This window comes from Aythya marila, assembly GCF_965140915.1.
Source record: "Aythya marila genome assembly, chromosome: 10".
Classification (NCBI taxonomy): Eukaryota; Metazoa; Chordata; class Aves; order Anseriformes; family Anatidae; genus Aythya; species Aythya marila.
In genome coordinates, this window is record NC_139051.1 from 16508054 (window position 1) to 16531273 (window position 23220).

Genomic DNA, 23220 nt, shown 5'->3' on the forward strand with positions numbered 1-23220 from the left:
GAATAAAAATATAGTTGTTTATCATGACTAAGAATAAATTCTAAATTATGAGGGGGCTGCTCCATTGATAGGACAGTTGGACATAGGCAAAAAGTTGAAAGTCATATTTCTGTTGCTCTGCTTGTAGGCTGATGCTATATTTGAGTGTGCAGAACCTCCATTGACTGAGCAGGGAATTTAATGGAGTCTCTGAGCAGTGGTTATATAAATATATGCCTCTGTTACATCATGACAAAATGTCTTTGAGTGAATTTTGCTCCATTTTGATATAATGATAAAGTTGGTTTTACTTGCTTTTCTTTAATCTCTTTTTCTGCTTCTTCATGTCTCAGTATTCTTGTTTCTCTTATTTGAAATAATTTACTTCTAATTTGATAAAGTAAATTACTATGTTCTTCTGCTGCCTGATGTGTGGCTTCAGCTCCAAATAACTGTATTGCCATCACTGTGGCAAGAGGAAGTATTTGTCTCTAGCAGCAGCTTTGAAGCTGAGGGGAAAGTGGTTTAAATCTCAAACTCAGTCTAAGAGATTTACTTATTTTAGCATGTGGATTTATTCTGGAACATCTTTTCCCAATTAACCATTATGGATTAACTCTTTGTATGGATGGTCTTATTTTGGATTAAGAGTGCCTCTTCCCAGTTGAGCTGGATTAAGCAAAGCAATGAATTAATGGGCTGGAACGAAAATGAAATAGCTAGCACGATGTAAATATAGGTAACTGCTGTGCAATGAAAATAGTTAAGCCATAAATTGGTTAAGCAACTTCTAATTTGAGATCTCATTTTAAATACAAATTTAAGCTTCCAAATATTTAATGAAGGTTAATTAATAACTGTAGGGGTTATTTAGAGGACATTAAGAAAATGTGATTTTTGTTTACTTGCCGAAGCTGTCCAGGGATGCTTGTTAATATGAATTTGTTGCTTCTACTATTATACAGTATAATATTTTGATTTCCTCTAATGTGTCTAGAACAAAGTCCTAAGTATTTGTAATGTGAACATTCTTCTGTCAGAGCTTTGTAGCAGAATCACCTTATCTTCTCTTGAAAGTCCACTTGCCAAAAGATGTACGAGGTTTTCAACTTCTTAAACCATAGAAGACAAAATAGGGAAGAGTAATTCTTAACATAAAGAACGCATAGATCCTGTGACCAAGTAAATGAGAGATTTGAATACAAATGCTTTCCATTTTGATATCTCCTTGAACAGATCTTCTTTATAATTGAGCAATTTTCAGTGTCTTTTTGTATTGCCAGATACCTATATAGAATCCTTTGTATCCTTCAAATGTTTCCTACTTCTGTTGTCAATGAGAAATGGGGTCTGGATATGAAGTCCATTTCTTTCAGGATCTTCCAGGGTATGTGCTTGCTACATACCCTTATTCTTTCTGTCTCATGGTTGCCTCTGCTACCTTGAATTCCCAGAGGTCTGAGCTAATCCAGTTCAGTTGCTGTAGTTAATTGGATGCCCTCCCATGTGAGAGGGTTTCCAATTCAGCTGTAAGATGTGAGATGAGATGTGGATCAGTCAGAGTCTCAGTTTTCTACAGAATATGCAGTGGAAGTTATGTACTCAATAAACAGTGGAAAACAGGTTGGTGAGATTCATCTATTTTGCTGTTGAAATTCATCTGTGAAGAAAATTTAGGAACAAACCTTGGTTAAGTCTTACATGTTCTACAATATTTCTATTAAGATTTGATTTTGAAGTGGGACCAGTTTGTTGTGCATAAATTTGTTGTGTGTTGTCCTTGACTGGCTCTGACTTGAACTCTTATTGTAGCTGGTGGCAAGGAACTCCTTCCTTGAGGTACTTACAATTTAATTTAGTATTTGCTTTGCACTGGAAAAGAATCTGGAGAACTTCATTAGTGATTATTGCATTCAGATAAGATTAGTTATGCTGAGAGATAATCAAGGTGATTGACAATATATTTTTCATATTGTGAGAGTCTATTCTTTATGTTTTTTAAGTGTGCTAAATTAGGAAAAGTCTGTGGGTGTTGAGTTCCTAATAACATTCTATTGCACGTGAGGATAAGAATAAAATAAAGCTATATCCCGCACTACATCTCGGGATTGCTTTGGTTGCCATTTATACTTGCTAGTCATTCAAAAATAAGAGTCAAGAAAACTTTGACACTTCTCACAGCATTAGAAAAGGCATCTCTTGGTATTACACCCCTGTTATTATGCTTTACACAAGGCTGAGAAGTCTTTGAATCACAAAATCACAGAATTTCTAGATTGGAAGAGACCTCAAGATCATCGAGTCCAACCTCTGACCTAACACTAACAGTCCTCCACTAAACCATATCCCTAACCTCTACATCTAAATGTCTTTTAAAGCCCTTCAGGGATGGAGACTCCACCACTTTCCTGGGCAGCCCGTTCCAATGTCTAACAACCCTTTCGGTAAAGAAGTTCTTCCTAACATCTAACCTAAAACTCCCCTGGCTCAACTTAAGCCCATTCCCCCTCGTCCTGTCACCAGGTGCATGGGAGAACAGACCAACCCCCACCTCGCTACAGCCTCCTTTAAGGTACCTGTAGAGAGCAATAAGGTCGCCCCTGAGCCTCCTCTTCTCCAGGCTGAACAAGCCCAGCTCCCTCAGCCGCTCCTCATAGGACTCGTTCTCCAGACTCGTCACCCTTCTCTGGACTCGCTCAAGCACGTGAATCTCCTTCTTGTAGCGAGGGGCCCAAAACTGAACACAGTACTCGAGGTGCGGCCTCACCAGAGCCGAGTACAGGGGGACGATCACCTCCCTAGCCCTGCTGACCATACTGCTTCTTATACAGGCCAGGATGCCGTTGGCCTTCATGGCCAAAAGAAGGCATCTCATGAGGTCTGTTCCAATGGTTCCATCAGCCCAACTAAAACACTGCTGCTGGTGATAAATCCTCTTTGCTGTACTGCTCTTTTACACCCAGACAGTTTTCAGGAATTGAATTAACTAATTACTAGCAGACTAGAAAGTCTTGGGACCTTCTTCTCTTCAAATCTTTTCTTAATTCATGCAGGAAATTGGGCAGTTGGGAGCTTGTTTGACTTGCTAAATTAACAGTGCCCAGTGTCTCTAAACTGTATATCTCTGTTTGGTTATGAGGTGTTCAGTTTAATAGTATTAATTCCCGCACTGTTGGATGAGTTTTTACAACTTCTTTCATTTTTATTGTCCCTCCAAGTCTATGTGGTACAGGAAAGGCAGATGATGAGTTAAAGGATGGGTCTCACTTGTTTCTGAAGAGGATGGAGACAGGTAACACTGAATGCGATGCAGAGTGTTATGCAGGTAACGGCTCACAGTGTGTGGACTATGTTTGAGGTTTAAAGGGTCTAACTATTTTAATGCTCCTGAGCAACAGGATATGATCCAGTGGATGCCCAAAATACATCTTATTTTCTTACTGTCTCCTCACAAATTGTGCATTGTGGTTTAAGTGACATCATTGTCACATGCAGGAGCATAGTGGCATTTAATGTTGCTTGCAGATGGCATAATGATCATAGCACTCTTTTTTTCTTCAGTGTTCTCACTTGTTTTTGTTTTTAGATATCTTGAATACTCTCCTGAATGCACAGCAGCTTAAGATACACTACAGCAAGTGCTCTGCCTCTTGCATAGGCACAGCTTGAAGAGGGTACAGTTGTTGTGCAGCTGACAAGCTGACATTGCTCACAGGAAAAGCAGATGACACTGACAAAGATAACAAAGATAGCAATGAAATTAAGAGCTGCCAAGTAGCAGCACTTGGAGGTAACACCTCTGAAAAACACAGCTCACTGATTTTTTTTATTTTTTATTTTTTTAAGTAAGGGTGGGAGGGGAGAGAATCATGCTATAGAAGCAGACTTAGTAAAGCGGGATTTTTTGGCATTTTTAGTCTGTCTCTCTAGTGGACATCACAATAATAAATGTCTGTCTTCAGAACATAAGATTTTTCTTGTTATTTATTTTAATATATATGTGTAAATTCATATATAAAAATATCTATATGAGGAGTGAGCTACCTAAACCTACAAATTCTTGGCCTCATCCACAAGAAACCTCTCTTCCAATCTCTTGTTGTTATGAGAGCATATGCTATTTAGCTATGTTACTTTTAGTCTTTCTTATGAACTTCATCAAATAAATATGAACGGTAGACCCTCGGAACTGCTTATACTATAGAGTTATGGTGATTGCAGTGACAAATAATAAGAGTAAAGATCCAAGAAAGAGACGTGTGGATCTTTCAGACTAGTGCAGACAGGCCTAGTGCATTTTCAGTGTGTACAGGCCTAATGCTGCACTGACTCAAAAGTCTGTGATAAGAAATGTGAAAAATCAAAGCTGAAGGCTCTTTGTCATTATGAACAGTAGGCGGTCTAGCAGCTAATCTTTTAATTCTGGATTTCTTTGTGGTGGTGTTATTTAATAGCAGGAGTCCCTGGGCTCAGTGTCAGTGATGTCACCCTCACTAGCTATTTGCAGTAAGTATAGGCCTGGGCACATGTGCAGGTGGAAATGTGGCTCTATTTTCTTTTCTCACTCTCTACTGTTAGGTCAGGATCCTGAGCATGGACCTGATGTTGTTCCCTGCTCTACCACTTGCCCATGGCTACCTCAGGTCCTGATGGGGGCCAGAGGTAGTTACCTGTTTGGCTGCGCTCACCCCAGGGCTCAGAGGAGCGCTTGCACATGCAAAGCACGCAGCTGGCAGGAGATGCCTTTATGCAAGCACCTCCCTGAGCTCTACAATTCCCTTAAGACTGTGACTGATGGTGGTGTTTCTGCTGGGGGACTTGCATTCCCCCAGGCTGCAGTGTATCTGCACGGCCAGGCAGAAGCTGCCTCTGTAGCAACCAGGGGGGCTTGCTTGTTTGTCACCAGCACTGCTCAGACCATGGTTTGGGAACAGAGAATCACAGACTGATTTCAGGGTCTGTTTTCCCTTTCCTTTGTCCCTATGATTGCTGTTAGCAACACGCATGAAATGAAGAATTTCTGTGTAGGATCTGGTGAGAGTGATGGTAAGCGGTTATGAATATGATGAAAGTGTGTTAATTATGGAAGGCTTTCAACTTTTTTTTTTTTTTTTTTTTTTTTTTTTTTTAATGTGTTTTCCTTATCTGAGACCTTGGATCTTCTCTGTTAAATTCACATGATTGCTTTTCCCTGCAATTACCTGATTCATATGTTAGGGCTTTTCCACCCTGATCCTACAGGATAGCCAGTGAGTGCTCTTATAAGCTGTAGTAAGTCTTGCTTGATTTGATTTGAAAGCAAGAATAAGCTTTCAAATGATCTGGAACAATCATATTATAACACAGCATTTTAACACCATGTTTTTGATAGTATTTCCCTCATACTTTCTGTCAACTTAATTGAAATAGCCACGTCTTACACTTCTACACTTCAGTAGGAAATTGGACCTTTTTGGGAGATGTAGAAGCCTGTGCAGAGGGCACTTATACACTATAAGTCATAATGTCAGAGTAAAATACTATCTTTTTTTTTTTTTTTTTAAATAACCAAAAAAGACATTTGAATAAACCATCTCTAGGCTTTGACTACATTTTCAATTATCTGCCTTTTTTTTTTTTTCTTTTTTTTCTTTTTTTTTTTTTTTTTCTTTTCTGGAGAAAGGGATAAAAACCATTTCCATTACCGTAGTCCCTCTGCCTCTCTTACAAAAAGCCCCAGAACTGGTAAGCTGCTGAGGGTACGTTATACTGAGCCAACCTCACAGTGCTCAGCATCTGCGGGGCGTCCCGCTGGCTTGTGAATGGCTTATCTGCAGGAAAGCCCCTCCATAGTGTTTTGGTTAACTTTCAATGCTAGATGAAGATCTGCACTGATATTTTTTAATACGTAATGCAACAAGGAATTCTGCATGAGTTTATTATCTGGTAGGTGCTGGTTGGAAGGTATACCTGCTTGATCATTAGTACTTGGTAGTATTGTGGCATAGAGTCTAGCAACTTTATTGTACCTCATACTACCCCAACAGAACAAAAGAAAACCATCTGTAATGCACAGGATGAGACACGTAAATGGTGTAATGACACCTGAGTGGAGTAAAAGCTGAAGAAATGATTTCTAGTGGCGTGATTTTCTGCCTCCCCTTTCAACAGCTGTACTTCTGACCGCAGTACAAACGTAAATGAGAAATCCTAATCCCTCTTCTTACATACTGGACCTTCAGCTCTCATTGAAGACATTGATACCAGCCTTTGCAGAAAGCTTTTCAGTGTCTGTTCAGGCAAGAATATTGGTCATCTGTTAGGATGCAGATCCTGCCTTTAATATTTGATATGTTGTCTGTTGCCTTGATGTAGACTCATGGTAATGCCCTGCACACTATTCAGTCATTACATTATTATGAAATTGGAGCATGTCTTTCAGATGTGTGGCTTTTTTTGGCTACATTACAGTCAGTATCAGGAACCATTTCTGTGTTGCTGCTATTAGTTATCTTAGGTAAATTATTTGTTTCTGGTTAATAATTTCTCTTCAAAGTAATTTTACTTGAAAAAGAAATTAGAATAAACTAGAAGACAGAAGAAATAAAACCAAAATGGCTAGATGGAGGAAATGAATGAAACCTGTCTCCGAGCATGCACTGCTTCTTGACAGCAATAAATACTGCATGGTACCTTGCAGCTGAGTGTAAATCAGGAGTTCCAGGAGGTGGGAATTCACTCTCCTGAACTGCCACCACTGGGGCAAGAACTGCAGTCTTTCTCTGTCTCATAAGGCTGAGACTAATTTGCTCATCAATTTCTACACCTAGAAGGAGAGTGAGGGAAACTCATTGTAGAAATGCTATTTGTTGTTGTTTATCTGTTCCTAGTATTCACATTAGATGTGTCAGCATATAAAATAGGATGTTAAGCTCTTCAGTTACTTTATTTAAAAACAAAGAACAAAACAGAGCTTAGGAGATGTAATATACTTGGCGTGGCTTCAGAGTAATAGTTCTGGATGCAACTGAAATGGTGAAGCCTTATGTAAGGGTTTTTGTAGTCAGCTTGAAGCTGTACAGACACTGCAGGGTGGCAGCTGAAGCCAGGACAGGAGGCAAGAGGACAGGACATGGTGACTTGGCCAGTCGTTGCTGTCGGATGTGAAGAGGGTGGATGATTAATGGAGAAGCATAGGGGCAGTTAATTCATTTCCTGGTTCTGCCTTTTGTGTGTACCTCTCCTCTGTATGCTGGCTATTCAGCTCTGGCCGTGAAGCATTTGGCTCAGGGGGGTTTTGAATCCTGTAAAGGTCGGTTGGCAGCGCTGCCAGCGGGACTAGTAGAAATAGTAGCGTCAGCAGGGTAAAGCTTCCAGGACACGTGCTGGATGATTTGTGATTCCAAAGGCTTTTAAAATTTATACAGATTTCTTACAATTTATGTAAACAAACATAAGCAAGTGATATTAATGAAAACAGGTAATGAGATTCATTATGCTTTACAGTCAGCTTTGTTGTTCTGAGATTAGAAGGAAATTATTATTCATTGAGGTTCATTCACTGGTGAAATTCCAATTCAGCTTGCTGAAACTAGTAAATGCTCTCATTACTTCCCTACTGATAGACTGGCTTCTCTTAACTGATTTTATTTAAGATGGTCTAAACAGAATTTCAACGGACTGCATGAAAGACTTTTTCAAGCATATAATAAAATGATACACGATAAAACTAGGAGGTCACAGAGGCATCCATTCTAGGTGTGAATGCGTGTCTGATGCCTTCGTAGTATTAAAAAGTAAATAAACAAATTGTGCTAGTGAAACAAGTAGTCTAGTGCAACATAGAATTCTTTGGCAAAGCTGGTACCAAAGCGGGTGTTTGTTTTACTTAGACACCCTTTAAACGAGGGTCACAAAGACTTCACGACCTAGTAAGCTGTGTGAGACTACTGTTCATAGAATCATAGAATCATAGAATATCCTGAGTTGGAAGGGACCCTTAAGGATCATCAAGTCCAACTCTTGACACCGCACAGGTCTACCCAAAAGTTCAGACCATGTGCCTAAGTGCACAGTCCAATCTCTTCTTAAATTCAGACAGGCTCGGTGCAGTGACCACTTCCCTGGGGAGCCTGTTCCAGTGTGCAACCACCCTCTCTGTGAAGAACCCCCTCCTGACGTCCAGCCTAAATTTCCCCTGCCTCAGCTTAACCCCGTTCCCGCGGGTCCTGTTACTGGTGTTAATGGAGAAAAGGTCTCCTGCCTCTCGACACCCCCTTATGAGGAAGTTGTAGACTGTGATGAGGTCTCAGCCTCCTCTTCTCCAGGCTGAACAGGCCCAGTGACCTCAGCTGTTCTTCGTACGTCTTCCCCTCAAGGCCTTTCACCATCTTCGTAGTCCTCCTCTGGACACTTTTTTTTTTTTTTTTTACTGTTGTTACATTACAGCATAGTGTGCTTGTTGACATCATTGTATCACTTATAAGAGAAAAAATATACCTTCCTGAGCCTTTGATCAAAACCGTAACAACAATCATTTTGTTGCCAATGGTTCCTTGCCTTACCCAGTTTCTTAGATCTACCTAACGCAGATCTCAAACTAAATCTCCTAGTTACTAGCTATTTGTTAGAATTACAAAAATTTACTTTTTCAGCTCTTTCCCTCACAAGACTGATAGTACTTCTTAGATTGAAGTGGAAGAAATGAAGACCTGCTGTCAAGAGAAGCTTTGTCAAGGGAGAAAAGAAGAGTAGTACACATAAATTTGTTTCTAAAGCCTGAGAATGGAATCCTATTTAAAATGTAAAATGAGATTGTGGGTTTGAATTTTCTGTTAGAATAGCAGAATAACTGGGCTAGTGTTTCTAATCCCCACTGAATTTTAGAAAATTTACACAAAATCTATAGAGGTTGGCGGACCTGGGTAAATTATATTAAAGGGTTGTGTAATAGTAGTAAAGGCAGGGATCATTTCATAGTTAAATGTGAAATAAATGGAACTTGTGAAACTAGGCAAAGAAATGAAATAATTACCAAAGTGATACTTTGTTTTAGGTTTCAGTGAACACCTTGGTAATGTCATGCTAGAAACGCTGATCATTTGAGGGTGCAGGTTCAGACTCGGGTGGTAGGAGCTTGACATAGAATCATAGAATCATAGAATATCCTGAGTTGGAAGGGACCCTTAAGGATCATCAAGTCCAACTCTCGACACCGCACGGGTCTACCCAAAAGTTCAGACCATGTGCCTAAGTTCACAGTCCAATCTCTTCTTAAATTCAGACAGGCTCGGTGCAGTGACCACTTCCCTGGGGAGCCTGTTCCAGTGTGCAACCACCCTCTCTGTGAAGAACCCCCTCCTGACGTCCAGCCTAAATTTCCCCTGCCTCAGCTTAACCCCGTTCCCGCGGGTCCTGTCACTAGTGTTAATGGAGAAAAGGTCTCCTGCCTCTTGACAACCCCTTACGAGGAAGTTGTAGACTGCGATGAGGTCTCCCCTCAGCCTCCTCTTCTCCAGGCTGAACAGGCCCAGTGACCTCAGCCATTCCTCGTACGTCTTCCCCTCAAGGCCTTTCACCATCTTCGTAGCCCTCCTCTGGACACTTTCCAACAGTTTCATGTCCTTTTTATACTGTGGTGCCCAGAACTGCACACAGTACTCGAGGTGAGGCCGCACCAGCGCAGAGTAGAGCGGGACAATCACCTCCCTTGACCTACTAGCGATGCCGTTCTTGATGCACCCCAGGATACGATTGGCCCTCCTGGCTGCCAGGGCACACTGCTGGCTCATATTCAACTTGCTGTCTATCACGACCCCCAGATCCCTCTCTTCTAGGCTGCTCTCCAGCGTCTCATCGCCCAGTCTGTACATGCAGCCAGGGTTTCCCCGTCCCAGGTGCAGGACCCGGCACTTGCTCTTATTGAACTTCATGCGGTTGGTGATCGCCCAGCTCTCCAACCTGTCCAGATCCCTCTGCAAGGCCTTTACGCCCTCATTTGAGTCCACAACTCCTCCAAGTTTGGTGTCATCAGCAAACTTGCTCAAAATACCCTCTATTCCTACATCCAGATCATTTATAAAAATATTGAAAAGTACCGGTCCTAAAATGGAGCCTTGAGGGACCCCACTGGTGACCGCCCGCCAGCCTGACGCAGCTCCATTTACCATAACCCTTTGGGCCCTGCCCGTTAGCCAATTGCTCACCCATCGTATGATGTTTTTATTTAGCTGTATGGTGGACATTTTGTCCAGTAGGATCCTATGGGAAACCGTGTCAAAAGCCTTGCTGAAGTCCAAAAAAATCACATCAGCTGGTTTCCCTTGGTCCACCATACGGGTGATCTTATCATAAAAGGAAATCAGGTTAGTTAGGCAGGACCTACCCTTCACAAACCCATGCTGGCTGGGACCAATGACTGCTTTGTCCCCCAGGTGCGCCTCAATGAGTCCGAGAACCAACTTCTCCATGATTTTACCAGGCACTGACGTGAGACTGACAGGCCTGTAATTGCTAGGGTCTTCTTTCTGACCCTTCTTGAAAATTGGCACAACATTTGCCAGCTTCCAGTCTACAGGGACCTCTCCAAATTCCCAGGATCGTTGAAAAATAATTGATAGAGGTTCCGCGATGACATCCGCCAGCTCTTTCAGCACCCGGGGATGAATCCCATCCGGACCCATGGACTTGTAGGGATCCAGGTGGAGTAGCAAATCCCGCACACGTTCAGGGTCAGTTGGGAGTTTGTCATCCCCACCGTCCCGGTCCTCCAGCTCAGGGCACCCTGGGTCCTGAAGCCCATCATCGGCATTGAAGACAGAGGCAAAGAAGGCGTTAAGCGTCTCTGCTTTGCCTACGTCATCGTCTGTGAGGAGACCTTCCCTATCAAGGAGCGGCCCTATGTTTTCTTTAGTTCTCCTTTTTCCATTTACATATCTAAAAAAACCCTTTTTATTTTCTCTCACAGACACAGCCAGCTTCAACTCTAGCTGTGCTTTGGCCACTCGAACTTTCTCCCTACAAACACGAACAGCATCCCTGTATTCTTTCCATGACGCCTGGCCCTCCTTCCAGTAGCGAAACACTCTCTGTTTCCGCCTAATCTCCATTAGAACGTTCCTGGTCAGCCACGCCGGCCTCCTGCCCCGCCTGCCTGACTTGCGATATTTTGGAATTGCCTTATCTTGTGCTTCTAGGAGGCATCGCTTAAAGAGTGACCAGCACTGGTGGACATCGAGGCCTTCAAGAGCAGTTTCCCAGGGGACCTTACTGACAAGTTCCCTGAGCAGCCTGAAGTCCGCTTTCCCCATATCTAGGGATGAGGTTTTGGTGGCACTTTTCCTTCTGTCACCATAAATTTTGAACTCAACCACTTCATGGTCGCTATGACCGAGGCGGCCACCAATCACCACATCTCCCACCAGACCCTCTCTGTTTTCTAGCAACAGGTCTAGGAGGGCACCTTTCCCAGTTGGCTCCGTTAGCACCTGTACCAAGAAGTTATCATCTAGGTGCTTCATGAACCTCCTGGACTTGCTCGTGTCAGCCGTGTGGCACTCCCAGTTAACGTCCGGCAAGTTGAAGTCCCCCATAAGGACAAGGGGAGTTAATCTCGAGGCCTCTCTTAGTTCTGTAAAGAATAATTTATCGGCGCTATCATCCTGGCCAGGCGGTCTGTAATAGACTCCCACAACTACATCCCCTTTATTTGTTCGTCCCTTGATCCTTACCCAGAGGCTCTCAACTTTGCCATCGCCGACCTGAAGTTCCACACAGTCCAGCCCCTGCTTCACATACATCGCCACCCCACCACCTCGCCTACCCTGCCTGTCCCTCCTGAAGAGCCTGTAACCATCTATCGCAACACCCCAGTCACAGGACTCATCCCACCAGGTTTCGCTTATGCCGATGATGTCGTAGTTGCGGGACTGGGCCAGGACTTCTAGCTCATCTATTTTATTCCTCATACTGCATGAAACATAGGTCTGTGTTGTCATAAGAACAATTTATGCATGTCGTGCATGTTGCATCTGTCAGTAGAGTTAACTACCAAAAAAAGTTGTGGGTTCATTTTTTTAACCTCTGAGTATTAATTTCAATAGAAATTTAATAATGTTCAGCATCACTGTAAAGCTTTTATTGTCCTTGCTGAACAATTTTTTTTGCATTTGAATTTATAGATATTGTGAGTTTTAAATTCCCCTGTTTACAGTTTTTGGTATTTGAATTATTTGAATTAATTTGAATTAATTTGAATTATTTTATTATTTTTTTCCCCAGACAGTCAGAAAATGTGGGGAAGAGGTTATAAAAGTAACTAATGGTTTGTTTGCACAATTAGTACAAATATATTTTTTCCATTTTTCATCTCATAGTTTAAGTGAACATGAACCTTTCTCTTAAGTTTTATTTATTTATTCCTAGTTGCTGTAGCAGTGATGTGCTTTTGCTGTTTTTGCAGCATCAAAATCATCCTGTTTGTGATGCTCCATTTGGTTGCAGTGGAGATGATTGTCAGGAGAAAAACAATTTTCCAGGAAGCATTAATTGAAATGATGGGTTTATATCCAGTGTGCAGTAACTGACAGATGTAGATAAGGAATGGGGAAAAACCATTAATTGTTGTTTCTGCAGATTTTTAATCATTCTCTCCCTCCAAAAAGCAACAATTGGAAAAAAAAAAATATTAAAAAGGCAAGCCGGATGAAAGAAGAAATCCATTTAATATACTTCACAGTATCATAGAAAATGCTTTCTAGCTAATCTTTTGTTCTTCACAAATTGCAAACAATTTTGGAGGAAAAGTTTTGGAAACAAACCTTAAGAAACTATTCAAGTGCTAGAAGCATCAATAATCAGTTTTCACAGTATTTCTTAAACATATGCATAATATTTGTAGACAAATTTGATATAAATCTGTACAACCATTCTAAAACACTTTGGTCAAGCAAAGAATTGTTGCATAGCCTTAACATACAGAAGTATTTTAAATATATACATATATGTGTGTGTGGACACATGAATTTAAAACCAGCCTGTCTGTGACTTATTGCCATACAGAATACATCATCAAATGCTTCTGCTTTTGCTAGTAACGTTTGGATTCTGAGGTCATATAGAACTCTCTGTTCTATATCTCTGTTAACTTTTTTTTTCCCTTCTTCAATTCCTCTTCATATAGAAATGATTTTTCTTATTGCTCTCATTTGCACTATTCTATCATTATTGTCACAGCAGTCAATACATAGACTAAGGGACAAATGAGGAAAAAAAATATTCAAGAACAGTAGTGAAGTAAGTATGTGTAATAAGGGGGAGGGAAAAAAGCAAGTCTAGCAGCAGGAATGCCATCTCCTGGTTAAAGTAATGGTGAGGACAGATGTCCACTTGCAGATCCTGCTGTGCTAATTGACGTTTTTACCATCTGCACTGCCTGTCAGTGCGCACTCGCTGGGAAGCAGCATCCCGCAGATCTGCCAGTGTGACAAAGTGTGAGTGACCTCTAATCCTCTTCAAGCCGCAACGTTCAGCTTGCTTAAACCACCTCTAGGACTATGTAAAGTAGCATTTCTGAATAAAAAGATTTGAAAAGATAAGGGGTGCCCCTGTGTACTTTCTTCTGGCAATGCCATGGAGAATTGATGGAAACTTTTGCAAAGTAAGCATCTTTGCCTCTGATTCTTAGTGCTCTTTCCCTTAGCAGTACCTCTGTGTACAGCTTTGACTTCTCTACATATTTTATTGTCCCTTTCTGACCTTATTATCTCTGCAGTAACACTTAGGGCTGTTAAGATGTGACTTCATCATCAGTCTTTGTATTTCTTCATGCTCTCCTTTCTTCTTGCTCTGGAAATCCAGGAGTTTGTCAGCTCCTGATATTCAGAGGGAGGGGGAAAAAAAAAAAAAAAAAAAAAAAGAATTGAATAGGGTTTTTAAAATGAGGGCCACTACTTGGGAGAACAGAAACCTTTTGGTTTGAAATGAACATTGAATTTCATTTTCCAGCATTTCTAAATAATTCACAAGAAAATAAATGCCATAATTAAAGAGGAAAGAGCACAGTTAAATAAAATTTATTTCTAAAATCTAACATAGGTTACATAGACTGGAAAACCATGGTGGACATAGATTTTTTATGCCCAGTCTAGTTCTCAAACTTATGGTTCCTAAATTCCAGTGTCAGTGGACAATATGTGTGTTAGAGAAGCAGCAGCTCTTTGAGTTCCAGTCTCTCTCTTTCCTTTGCTTTGGAAGCTTCTTAGAATGTACGTATGAAATACCATATGTGCTATGATCAGCAGTATAGGACAGGACATGCATACCGTTTGTGGCTTATTGACAATAAAGTACATAACGCAGTTTGCAAAGTGGTAAAGTCATCGTTAAAGGCTAGGTAAATGTAATTAGGATTGTTCAAAACTAGGGCAGCTCTTTCCTGTGCTGTTTCAGCCGTGGCTTCCCGCAGCTGAGTACCCAGTCATCTGCTTACCTGCTGGAGCTGGCCTGCTGCTGTGCACATATGTTCTGTGTTGGGAAATACTCCTTTTGAAGACGTATTTTTCTTCTGCTTTCCAATATGCATTTGAGGTCTTTCTGCTGCTCGTAGATACATTATATGAATGTTTCTGCCAGAAATTCCTGCCACTGTCAACAGGGTTGATGCACTTTCCCCTTCATGTATGAAGTCACTGCGGTATCTGGGGCAGGTTATGTTTTGGGGAACTAGTACAAATTGTGCATGCTATTTTTAGTGAAAACCCTGCTTTGTATTAAAGGGCTTTGCAGCCCTCTGGAAGCTGATCAAATTGGACTTGTTTCATTTCTCCTGAAGGCTTGTCCCTATGTCAGATCCCATCAGTGGCGAGTGACTTCTCTGATCTCCCACCTTTGTTGCCTTAACTTCTCTGATCTACATTGGTTCACAGAAGGGTAACTACCCAAATGGCTCATCATCTGCTATTCACATTTCACATGGGGAAGGCCTCTAGCCTGCATTGGAAGCTGACTGAGAACTCACAGAGGAGCTGAGAAGTCTGATGTGATTGTCTGAATTGCAGAGATGGGCATAGGCACACGTTGTAGTAGCTGCAACCTGTGTTGTAGTCTCACTAAGCAGTAGGTACTGAAAATTAAATTGAGCGAGGCAATAATAACTACAGCATGCCTTTACCTGGGAAGGGAGGATAGTGTTTCATAGAAGCTGAAGGTGAAATGAAAGTTTGATGAGTTAACCAAGAGCCAGAAACTACACAGCAGTTGTAATTATATACTTGAAGTGAAAGGTGAGTCGGCTGTGGCTGTACTGTGGCAGGATTGATACTTTCAGCAAAGCATCACTTTGGTCTTGAAATTATGCCTGGACTGGTGCTTTCATCTGGCATGTGTGCACCGTGGTGCTGGGAACAGCAGTGCCAGTCCTCAATGGCTGGGATATAGAGCTAGGTGTCATTAGCACGTTAGGATCCTCGTTTCTTCTGCGTGATGTCTTGGAGATGCTTGTAAGAGGGCTTTCCATTCTTCACGTACCTGTAGGTGTCAATGTACCTTAGCGGAAGGGAAGGAGTTACCTTGATCAGTGCAAGAAGAGGAGTGATGGGAAGCCTTTTAGCGTGGGATGGTTTCCTCTTGCTCTCTTGCAAGCACCTTTTTAGTGGTCCTCTGAGGTCAACCCTCAGTGGAACTATTTTAATTGTCATCTTAGTGTGAATAATTTTGTGTTGCTGATTGTGTTCAAAACCTACAGTTTTGTAAATGTTTCAACAGATGGACATATTATTTGACAGATACCCAGATACCTGTAACCTCTCTACTTTATTGCAGTTCCTTATGCTGCTGTGAGCAGTATATAGGCACAGTTATTCTACCTGAACATTTGCAAGTATTTTGTAGCTTTTTTTTTTTTTTTTTTTTTTAACAGAAAAGGTGATCGATATGCACAGACTTGAAATAATTAAAACACAGGGGAGAAAAAAAAGCACCTAAGTGAAAGGTTGGAACTCTTCAGCACAACTTCATTCACATTCTTACATTGCATCCTTACATTGAAATGCACTTAACTTGAAGTGTCATGAAGAAAACATACACTTTTATACAGATTTAAGGAACCTTTGCTTGCTTTTTCTTTACACGTATATCCTGTCACTGTGGTTGTCTTCCTAGGGACAAAATTTGACACAGTTCACTCCAGCAATTATGTGACAGTACCTATGCAGCAAGAGCAGTTGCTTTGATGGAGAACATGACATGCTTTATTGAGTTTTACTTTGAGGTCATCAACCTGAGGTCTGAACAAAGATATGCTGCTTCTGATATTACCAAAAGCTGCCGACAACTATTCCAGCTGCATCCCAAATAGATCATAAAGTCCAAATAAATTATGTTTTCAGAAGTCATTGCTTACGTGTATATATGTTTATATGTGTATATATATATATAGAGAGAGAGAGAGAGAGAGATCTTATTAAAGTAAGTCTACTAATTCAGTTTGTTTAGGAATAAAAGTTGCAGGAATTAGTACTAAACAAAGTCCTTAAGGATTCCATTCAGAATGTAAGGGCAAGTCATCTTGCAAAAGCAAAATGTAAATGGAAAATCTGCCTGTTGTTAATATGCTATGGTTGGTACAGCTTGTAGTTGTACTTGAAGAAATAATTTATAGAAAAGCAGATATAAATGGTTATTTTCTATTTCCCTGCATTTTTAATTTTTAATTTTTTAATTTACAGGATTAGCTGGCACTGCTGCAGATCTAGAAAAAAGAAAGCTTATTTTTGGAAAAAACTTCATTCCCCCAAAGAAGCCAAAAACATTCTTACAGCTAGTCTGGGAAGCGCTGCAGGACGTGACTCTTATAATCTTGGAAATTGCAGCCATCATATCTTTGGGGCTCTCATTTTACCAGCCACCTGGAGAAGGCAATGAAGGTAAAAAGAAACTCTTTATTGAAGTCGTTTGCATAGATTTAAGTGAAAATGGTCCTATATCTCAAATTGATTCCATCCCTACCCTCCAGAAGGTCACCAACAGGAAATTTCCATTTCAGTTGTTCCTATTACCACTACATAGTAGTAGTGATGTATTATTTGCATGCTTGACATTTCTTTATGCAAACAGTTGACCTTTGTGACGTGTGCTGAGTTAAAACCATAATATTCTTATAGAACTTGAGAATTTGTTTTCATGTTTGAGCTTGTGGTTGGTGTTTATTAATCTTAGATTATTGTTTAGCATGTTATAGAGGAGAAATATGTGGTTGCTTATGTAACTGATGTAGCCTGTGTACATAAACATGGACAGGTCTTCAGCTGGGTTATACCAGATGAAGACTTGAATTTACTGAAGTTCACTCATTTTAGTATTTTTAGTGACATAGCTAAAGGCCAGTGGCCTAGCTGGACAGAGAGTAATAGAAGCTAGGTCATGTTACTTCTAAGCTATAAACTGCAGGATCCTTCTGCAATATCTGTGGAAGGTTTTAAGGCCCCCCCTTTGAAAGTACTCTTGAATTCACATGCTTAAAATATTCGTTCCTCTGCATAAATGCAAGATTTCCATTTCTGGCAACCGATCCAGATTTTTTCTTTCCTGTTCTCTCATAGACTTATAAAGCTGGATAAAACATGCTGTGTGAAATGACGTGAATAGCTTGGCAAACGTATGAAGAATGTCTTCCTCTAAATATAACCTTGAAATGCTTTTTACATTTGCTTCAGTTTCCTTTGGCTACTTTCCTTGAAGACCCTTCCTTTTTCCTTTTCCATTCACGAGCAGAACGAGCATGTAGCTATGTGTAGCTCTTGTAGCATATTTATGATTCTTTAATCCTTTCTATGTAATCAGGAATCTTTTGTTGCTTTCTCACTGAGCATTGAATATGTTGTTATCAATTTCAGCAGGTCTCTGATGTAGGCATGAGAAGGGAAAGAAGTAATTTATTTTTTAACCGAAGAAAATATTTATTTTCATTACCTCATACCTGGGCATAGTAGGATACCTTGGGGACATTGTAAACCATGAAAAATGGTTTACAAAATTAAGATTTCAATTCTGCAAACTTTTTTTTTTTTTTTTTTTTTTTTTCCCCCCTTAGGTACAAATGTGCCCTCTTATTTATAAATTTACTTTGTGCGAAGTTTTTTTTTTTTTTTTTAATATTTTTAAAATAGGATTGTTACAAGGTTTTAGGAAGAGGAGAGTTGTGTCATCAGACCATGATTTTTATTATTACTTTTATTATTATTATTATTATTGTAATTTTGATATCGTATTTAAAGTGTTTCTTTTCCCATGGGAATGTATGACACATCTGAAATTCTGGGACAGTCTGAAAAGCTCAGCAGTACAGCCTGGGAAAATGTGTTTGTGTTTTCCCACAGCACAGTATTTCATTCAGTGGTCTCCGGTCTCCCCACATTTTTGGAACTGTTTGTCTGGAAGATACTTTATTAGTTAATATGATAAGTTGAAGTCTTCCTTAATTTTTTAGAAGAGATACAATTTGTTTTGAAACCGACTTTAAGTTTTGAAGCTGTAATGGAATTAGTTTCTGTAGCTTAAGTGCAAGATGCATTTTTTTTTTCTGATGTATTTGGAGGAGGAATACAGGATAAAATCCACAGATCAAAAAACAAAACCAAAAACACAAAAACACATTAGAGTGTCTCAATTGCTTCAGGAATTGCTACCAGTACAGTGTAATGTATGCATATGTCTGTGTGTTTTCTTGTGTTAGGCAGCTGTGAGATTAAACATTTTTCTGTGTGTTGGACTGACTGTTTTCCAATTTTAAACTATACATGTACATGTTGATACATTACCAAAGCAGAAGTCCTCTGACTAGTAGAACTGCATTTCCAAATGGCTCTAGTGCAGTTTGGTATTGTCTTTAGAAAAGTAAGTAGGTTATTACTTTCTGAGTTGCATTTACTTTACACCATTGGAAATAAGGAATATTTCTGTGATTTTGAAGAACCAGTAGCTACCTTCCTCAATCAACCTTGGAACTAGTAGTGGTAGTAATCTCCTGTTGGTAGTACCTGAAGATTTTGTTCTCCTGCATTTAAGATATGAATGAATCTTGGAAAAAAATCTTTTTTTTTTTTCTTTCTTTTATTTTCTGCTATCGTAAAATCTTATCTATGCGAATTACTAGATAATAGTGTAGTTTGTTTTTATTGCTTCTCCAGAAGCCACTTCAGCTCCTGTATTTTTCACTTTTCTTAGTAAGAGTGAAAGTTTCAAGAATTCTGTTCTCTGAAGCTACGCTAGAGTTGTTTTTATGATCTGCTTTGCATTCCCTTTTACCATCTGACAGGCCATTAGGAGCAATTGAGAACTTCTGCATAAATTATTGTCAGCCCTGTGGCAATTACTGCTCTCATTACTGATCCACACAATCATTTTTCCACTCTTTCAAAAAAGTGCAAAACTGCTGCTGTGTTTCAGTAAATGTATTTTGAGAGAAAATTGCTGGTGCAGATGTAGTCACTGCTCTAATGGTGATTACACAGGGATGTGACTTAAGCAAGCTGAAAATACTTTGTGCCTTGGAACAAAATCCTTCAGTGTCCTGGGTTAACAGATTACAGACTCTGAGCAAACATAATAGTGAGTCTGTGATATGTGAAGGGGATTTAATGAATATATGGGAGCCTGGCTACATGGTGGTTTGTTTGTTTGTCTTTGCAGTGTAGATTAGAGTTAGTCCAGGACCGTATTTGAATGTTTGTCTTTCTGTATCACTGTGTGGTGAAATAATTTTTGCATACATTTTTTTAAAGAAGTATCAATGCTGTTTTTAAAGCCAGTATATAAATAGAAAGAATGGGTACTTGAGATCAGCTACCCAAACTGTGGTCTCAAACCATCAAATTGCTTGTGGAAATGAAACAAGGGAGCTCAGACTGGGTGAGAACCCCCAAGGAAGCGAGAAATTGCAGTGTTACGGAGCTGAAGGAATCAACAATTTTTCCCCCATATCTACTGGTGTTGTGTGTGAACTGGTTAAAAATTTTCAGCCTTCTGTTAACACCTTCACTAGCAACTTCTGAGCCTTGAATCCTCTCCCTTGTTACCATCCTTCAGGCCTTATTTCACATGTGGCTCCTATTACCCTGTTGCACAATCCACTGATATCAACGCCTGACAGTCATTTACTATTTACATGACTGCAACAAGCTGTTGAAGTTTTCTTCCTTGAATTATGTTTCCTTATGTGAATTACAACTGAGGGAAAAAGTAGCCTGAGGTGAGATGTTTTGAAGTCCCAGCTGGCAGTGTGAAGCCACAGGCATAACATTTATTGTCTAGTGTACAGTTCTTTGCAATTTAGGTGGAGGAGGAAAAAAAGAGTAATCTTTTTGATTTTAGGTAGTTTCGGTTGAAATTCCCAAGGCAAAACTCTGTATTGAAAGCAAAGCTTTTGTTGCACAATACTGCTCAGCAGAGGTTTGGCTGGGTTAGCCTTCCTGTTATTCATGCAACAAGTTAATGAACAGGAACAAATGCACAAGCAGGGCACAGTACCCTGAAATCTGAACCTCCCAAGTCAGATGCATTAACCTGCAGTGGTGTTGATATGCCGCTGCTTGGGGCCGCAGGTGGGATGCCTGTTGACCTCTTAGTTTTCTTACAGGAGGTAATATTTCTGCTGGTTCACCATTCAGGCATTTCCCTATCATTCCTGTAACATATTCCATTGCTTGGTCAACAGGAGATTTAAATCAGAAAGGGCACCTGTACGGATGAGAAGGTACAGCTGTTCTGCAGTGGGAGGGTGGTTGTTCATCTTCTTTCCATGCTGAGCTGCCCAGTTGTGATGGTCCTCATGGTACAACTGTTCTGCGTGCCCCTAGCACACCACATACTCCTTATATGTGGACCTTGAACAAGGACATATGCATGGGACAGCAAGTCACAGTCAGACATGGAAATGAAAGTGCCAGCATGCCCACTGGTGGGGTATTTGCCAAAGAGATGTAAATGCATCTACTTGTAGATGCCTCTACCGTAGAAGCAAAGGTATTATTCAGATTAAATATCTGTGAAAATATGTCTTAAAGGGGAAAAAAACCAACCTGAGCAACTCACCCCCACCTTGTGAAGATCTATTGCTTAAGATCCAAAACACTGTGCTGTGCTGTTCTCATCTGCTCTTGTGCTACTGCCTGTGAAGACATGAGTCAAAATATGTCTCTTGGCATTTCATCACATTGAGCAATTCTGTAGAAATATGTCACAGTGGGAGAGATTTGGAACGGTGATTAGTGCAGGTATCTGCAGAAAGATATAAAAAAGTAAACATTTCGTATTTACAAGTATATAAATATATATGAGAATATAAAACAGCTAGCAAGAAACTTCTTTTAGGAGTGAAAGTGCTGAATTGAATACCAGGTGGCACAAATTTCTATCCAATTTGTAGTCTATACTGGTGTACACTTTATTTATTTTTTTATTTTAAGACTTCAGCTGATTTGGGTCAATCCAATCCTCTTTGCAAGTTCCCTCCTCTACGTGCAAATTCTGCTGGAGCAGAACAGCTGCAGTAGGCACTCTGCTGGCTTTCAGCAAGGCTCAACTGCAGGGTCATGTTATAAAGATGTCCCAATCCCCCAGCACTTACAGTAAATGTTATAAGATTTCTTATATTTAAAAAACAAACAAACAAAACCAAGTAATATCACATAATTAAGACTTTATTCCTTTACTACATTTCAAAATGCTGTTGTTATAGCCTTTATCTTTTCATGGTTCCAGCTCTTGTTTTTCCTTACATCAATTGGTGGTATTAATGCTTCTGCTGTGACACCTAGCCTTCTAAAGGGAATTTTGTTCTGGTACAGTAGACATTCCCTGCATCCAGGATAAAATACGAAATACTACCTTTCTGATACAACTCTAAAGTCTTTATTAAGACTTTATAAAGACTCTAAAGTCTTTATTAAGAATTTTATTCATTATTCTGTAGTTGCACGTATAATCAACTGAAGTTTCCCATTCAGCACTGAACTGTTTCCATAAATTATTTTTCTTTCATTTATTTATTTATTGGTTTATTTTTAACCCAAGGGTGATGTCTACCCCTCCATTATCTGTATTTGTCAATCAACTAAGGTCCTACACCAATTTCATACGATCTTCAGGTGTATGTGCAGGGTTTGTCTTCTGCTCTTGTGCGCATTTCTCTGCATAGAGAGAAATTCTCCCTGTGCTGGGGGATGGAACTAGAAATCCCAGCCTGCCATGCCAAATTTGGCAGATATCAGATGCATGTTAAGAATATGGGACAATGGAGAGGGAGGAAAAGAAAAAAAAAATTGGCCCTATCACAAGAAATAATGGCTCACAGCTGTATTGCCCTGGGGACAATTCTTAGAGGTTAATTTCTTCAATTTATTGGCATGCAAGAGATGTGTGTTTCCTTTCTGTTTGGAAAGAAGGCAGTGCATCACTTTCCAACCTCCTCATGAGGATGAATGCTGAGGCTTAGAAGATGAACAGGCAGGCTCTGTAATTCAGGCAATGTGGTAGAGCAAGGAAAAAGGCCCTTTCTGTATTGCCATGTACGATGACACACTTGTCTGTGGATTTGACAAAAAAATCTTCTATTTTTGTGGGTTTTTAATATGAGATTTGCTTCCCTTCCTTTTTTTTTTTTTTTTTTTTTTTTTTTTTTTTTTTTTTTTGCCAACAGCTGTGACAGGGCTGCAATTTTTTAGTGTTTTCAGGTAACTGATAGCTGATATTTGGGATCTGTCTGTCCTTTAGCATCCAATTCTTTTTTCTTTTCCTTTTTTTCTTTCTTTTTTTTTTTTTTCTGCTCTCACAGAAATGGTTTTCTTCATTAGTTATTGCTCAGATCACAAACTGTTCCTATTTCCTTTCTACAAAGCAATGCCTTAGTAGGTTTTTTTTTTTTTTTTTTTTTTTTTTTTTTCTCTCTCTGGGGATTCTATAAATTTTACATTTTTTCTGATGAAATCAACTTATTCTTAACTTGTATAAATCCAAAATGCCCATTGGGGAAACCTTGAAATATGCTTTTGTGTATGCAGACACATACTGGCTCAGAAGAAACACACAGGTGTCATTTGGGCAGGAAGCAAACATTGGATATAAACTAAATAGCAGGATTAGCTCTGCAGGAGCACTACCAGCTCATCTGCTGTTGGGAATGGTACTCAATATTGTCAAATTCTGCGGTAGAATCCAACCAGTTCCTGCCAAATGTGAACATGTTGGTTTTATTGTTTTTATTAATGT

The 23220-nt window shown here is 39.9% G+C and overlaps 1 protein-coding gene across 12 annotated transcripts in view; it reads left to right on the top strand.

The window, feature by feature from the left end:
• ATP2B2 (ATPase plasma membrane Ca2+ transporting 2) overlaps window positions 1-23220 on the top strand; it is a 415521-nt gene that overhangs the window by 274030 nt on the left and 118271 nt on the right. For all 12 annotated transcript variants that reach the window (XM_082768047.1, XM_082768054.1, XM_082768052.1 and 9 more), the window contains one exon: window positions 16683-16880. In XM_082768047.1, coding sequence (XP_082624173.1) covers window positions 16683-16880 — 198 coding nt within the window. The remainder of the gene's footprint in view (window positions 1-16682; window positions 16881-23220) is intronic.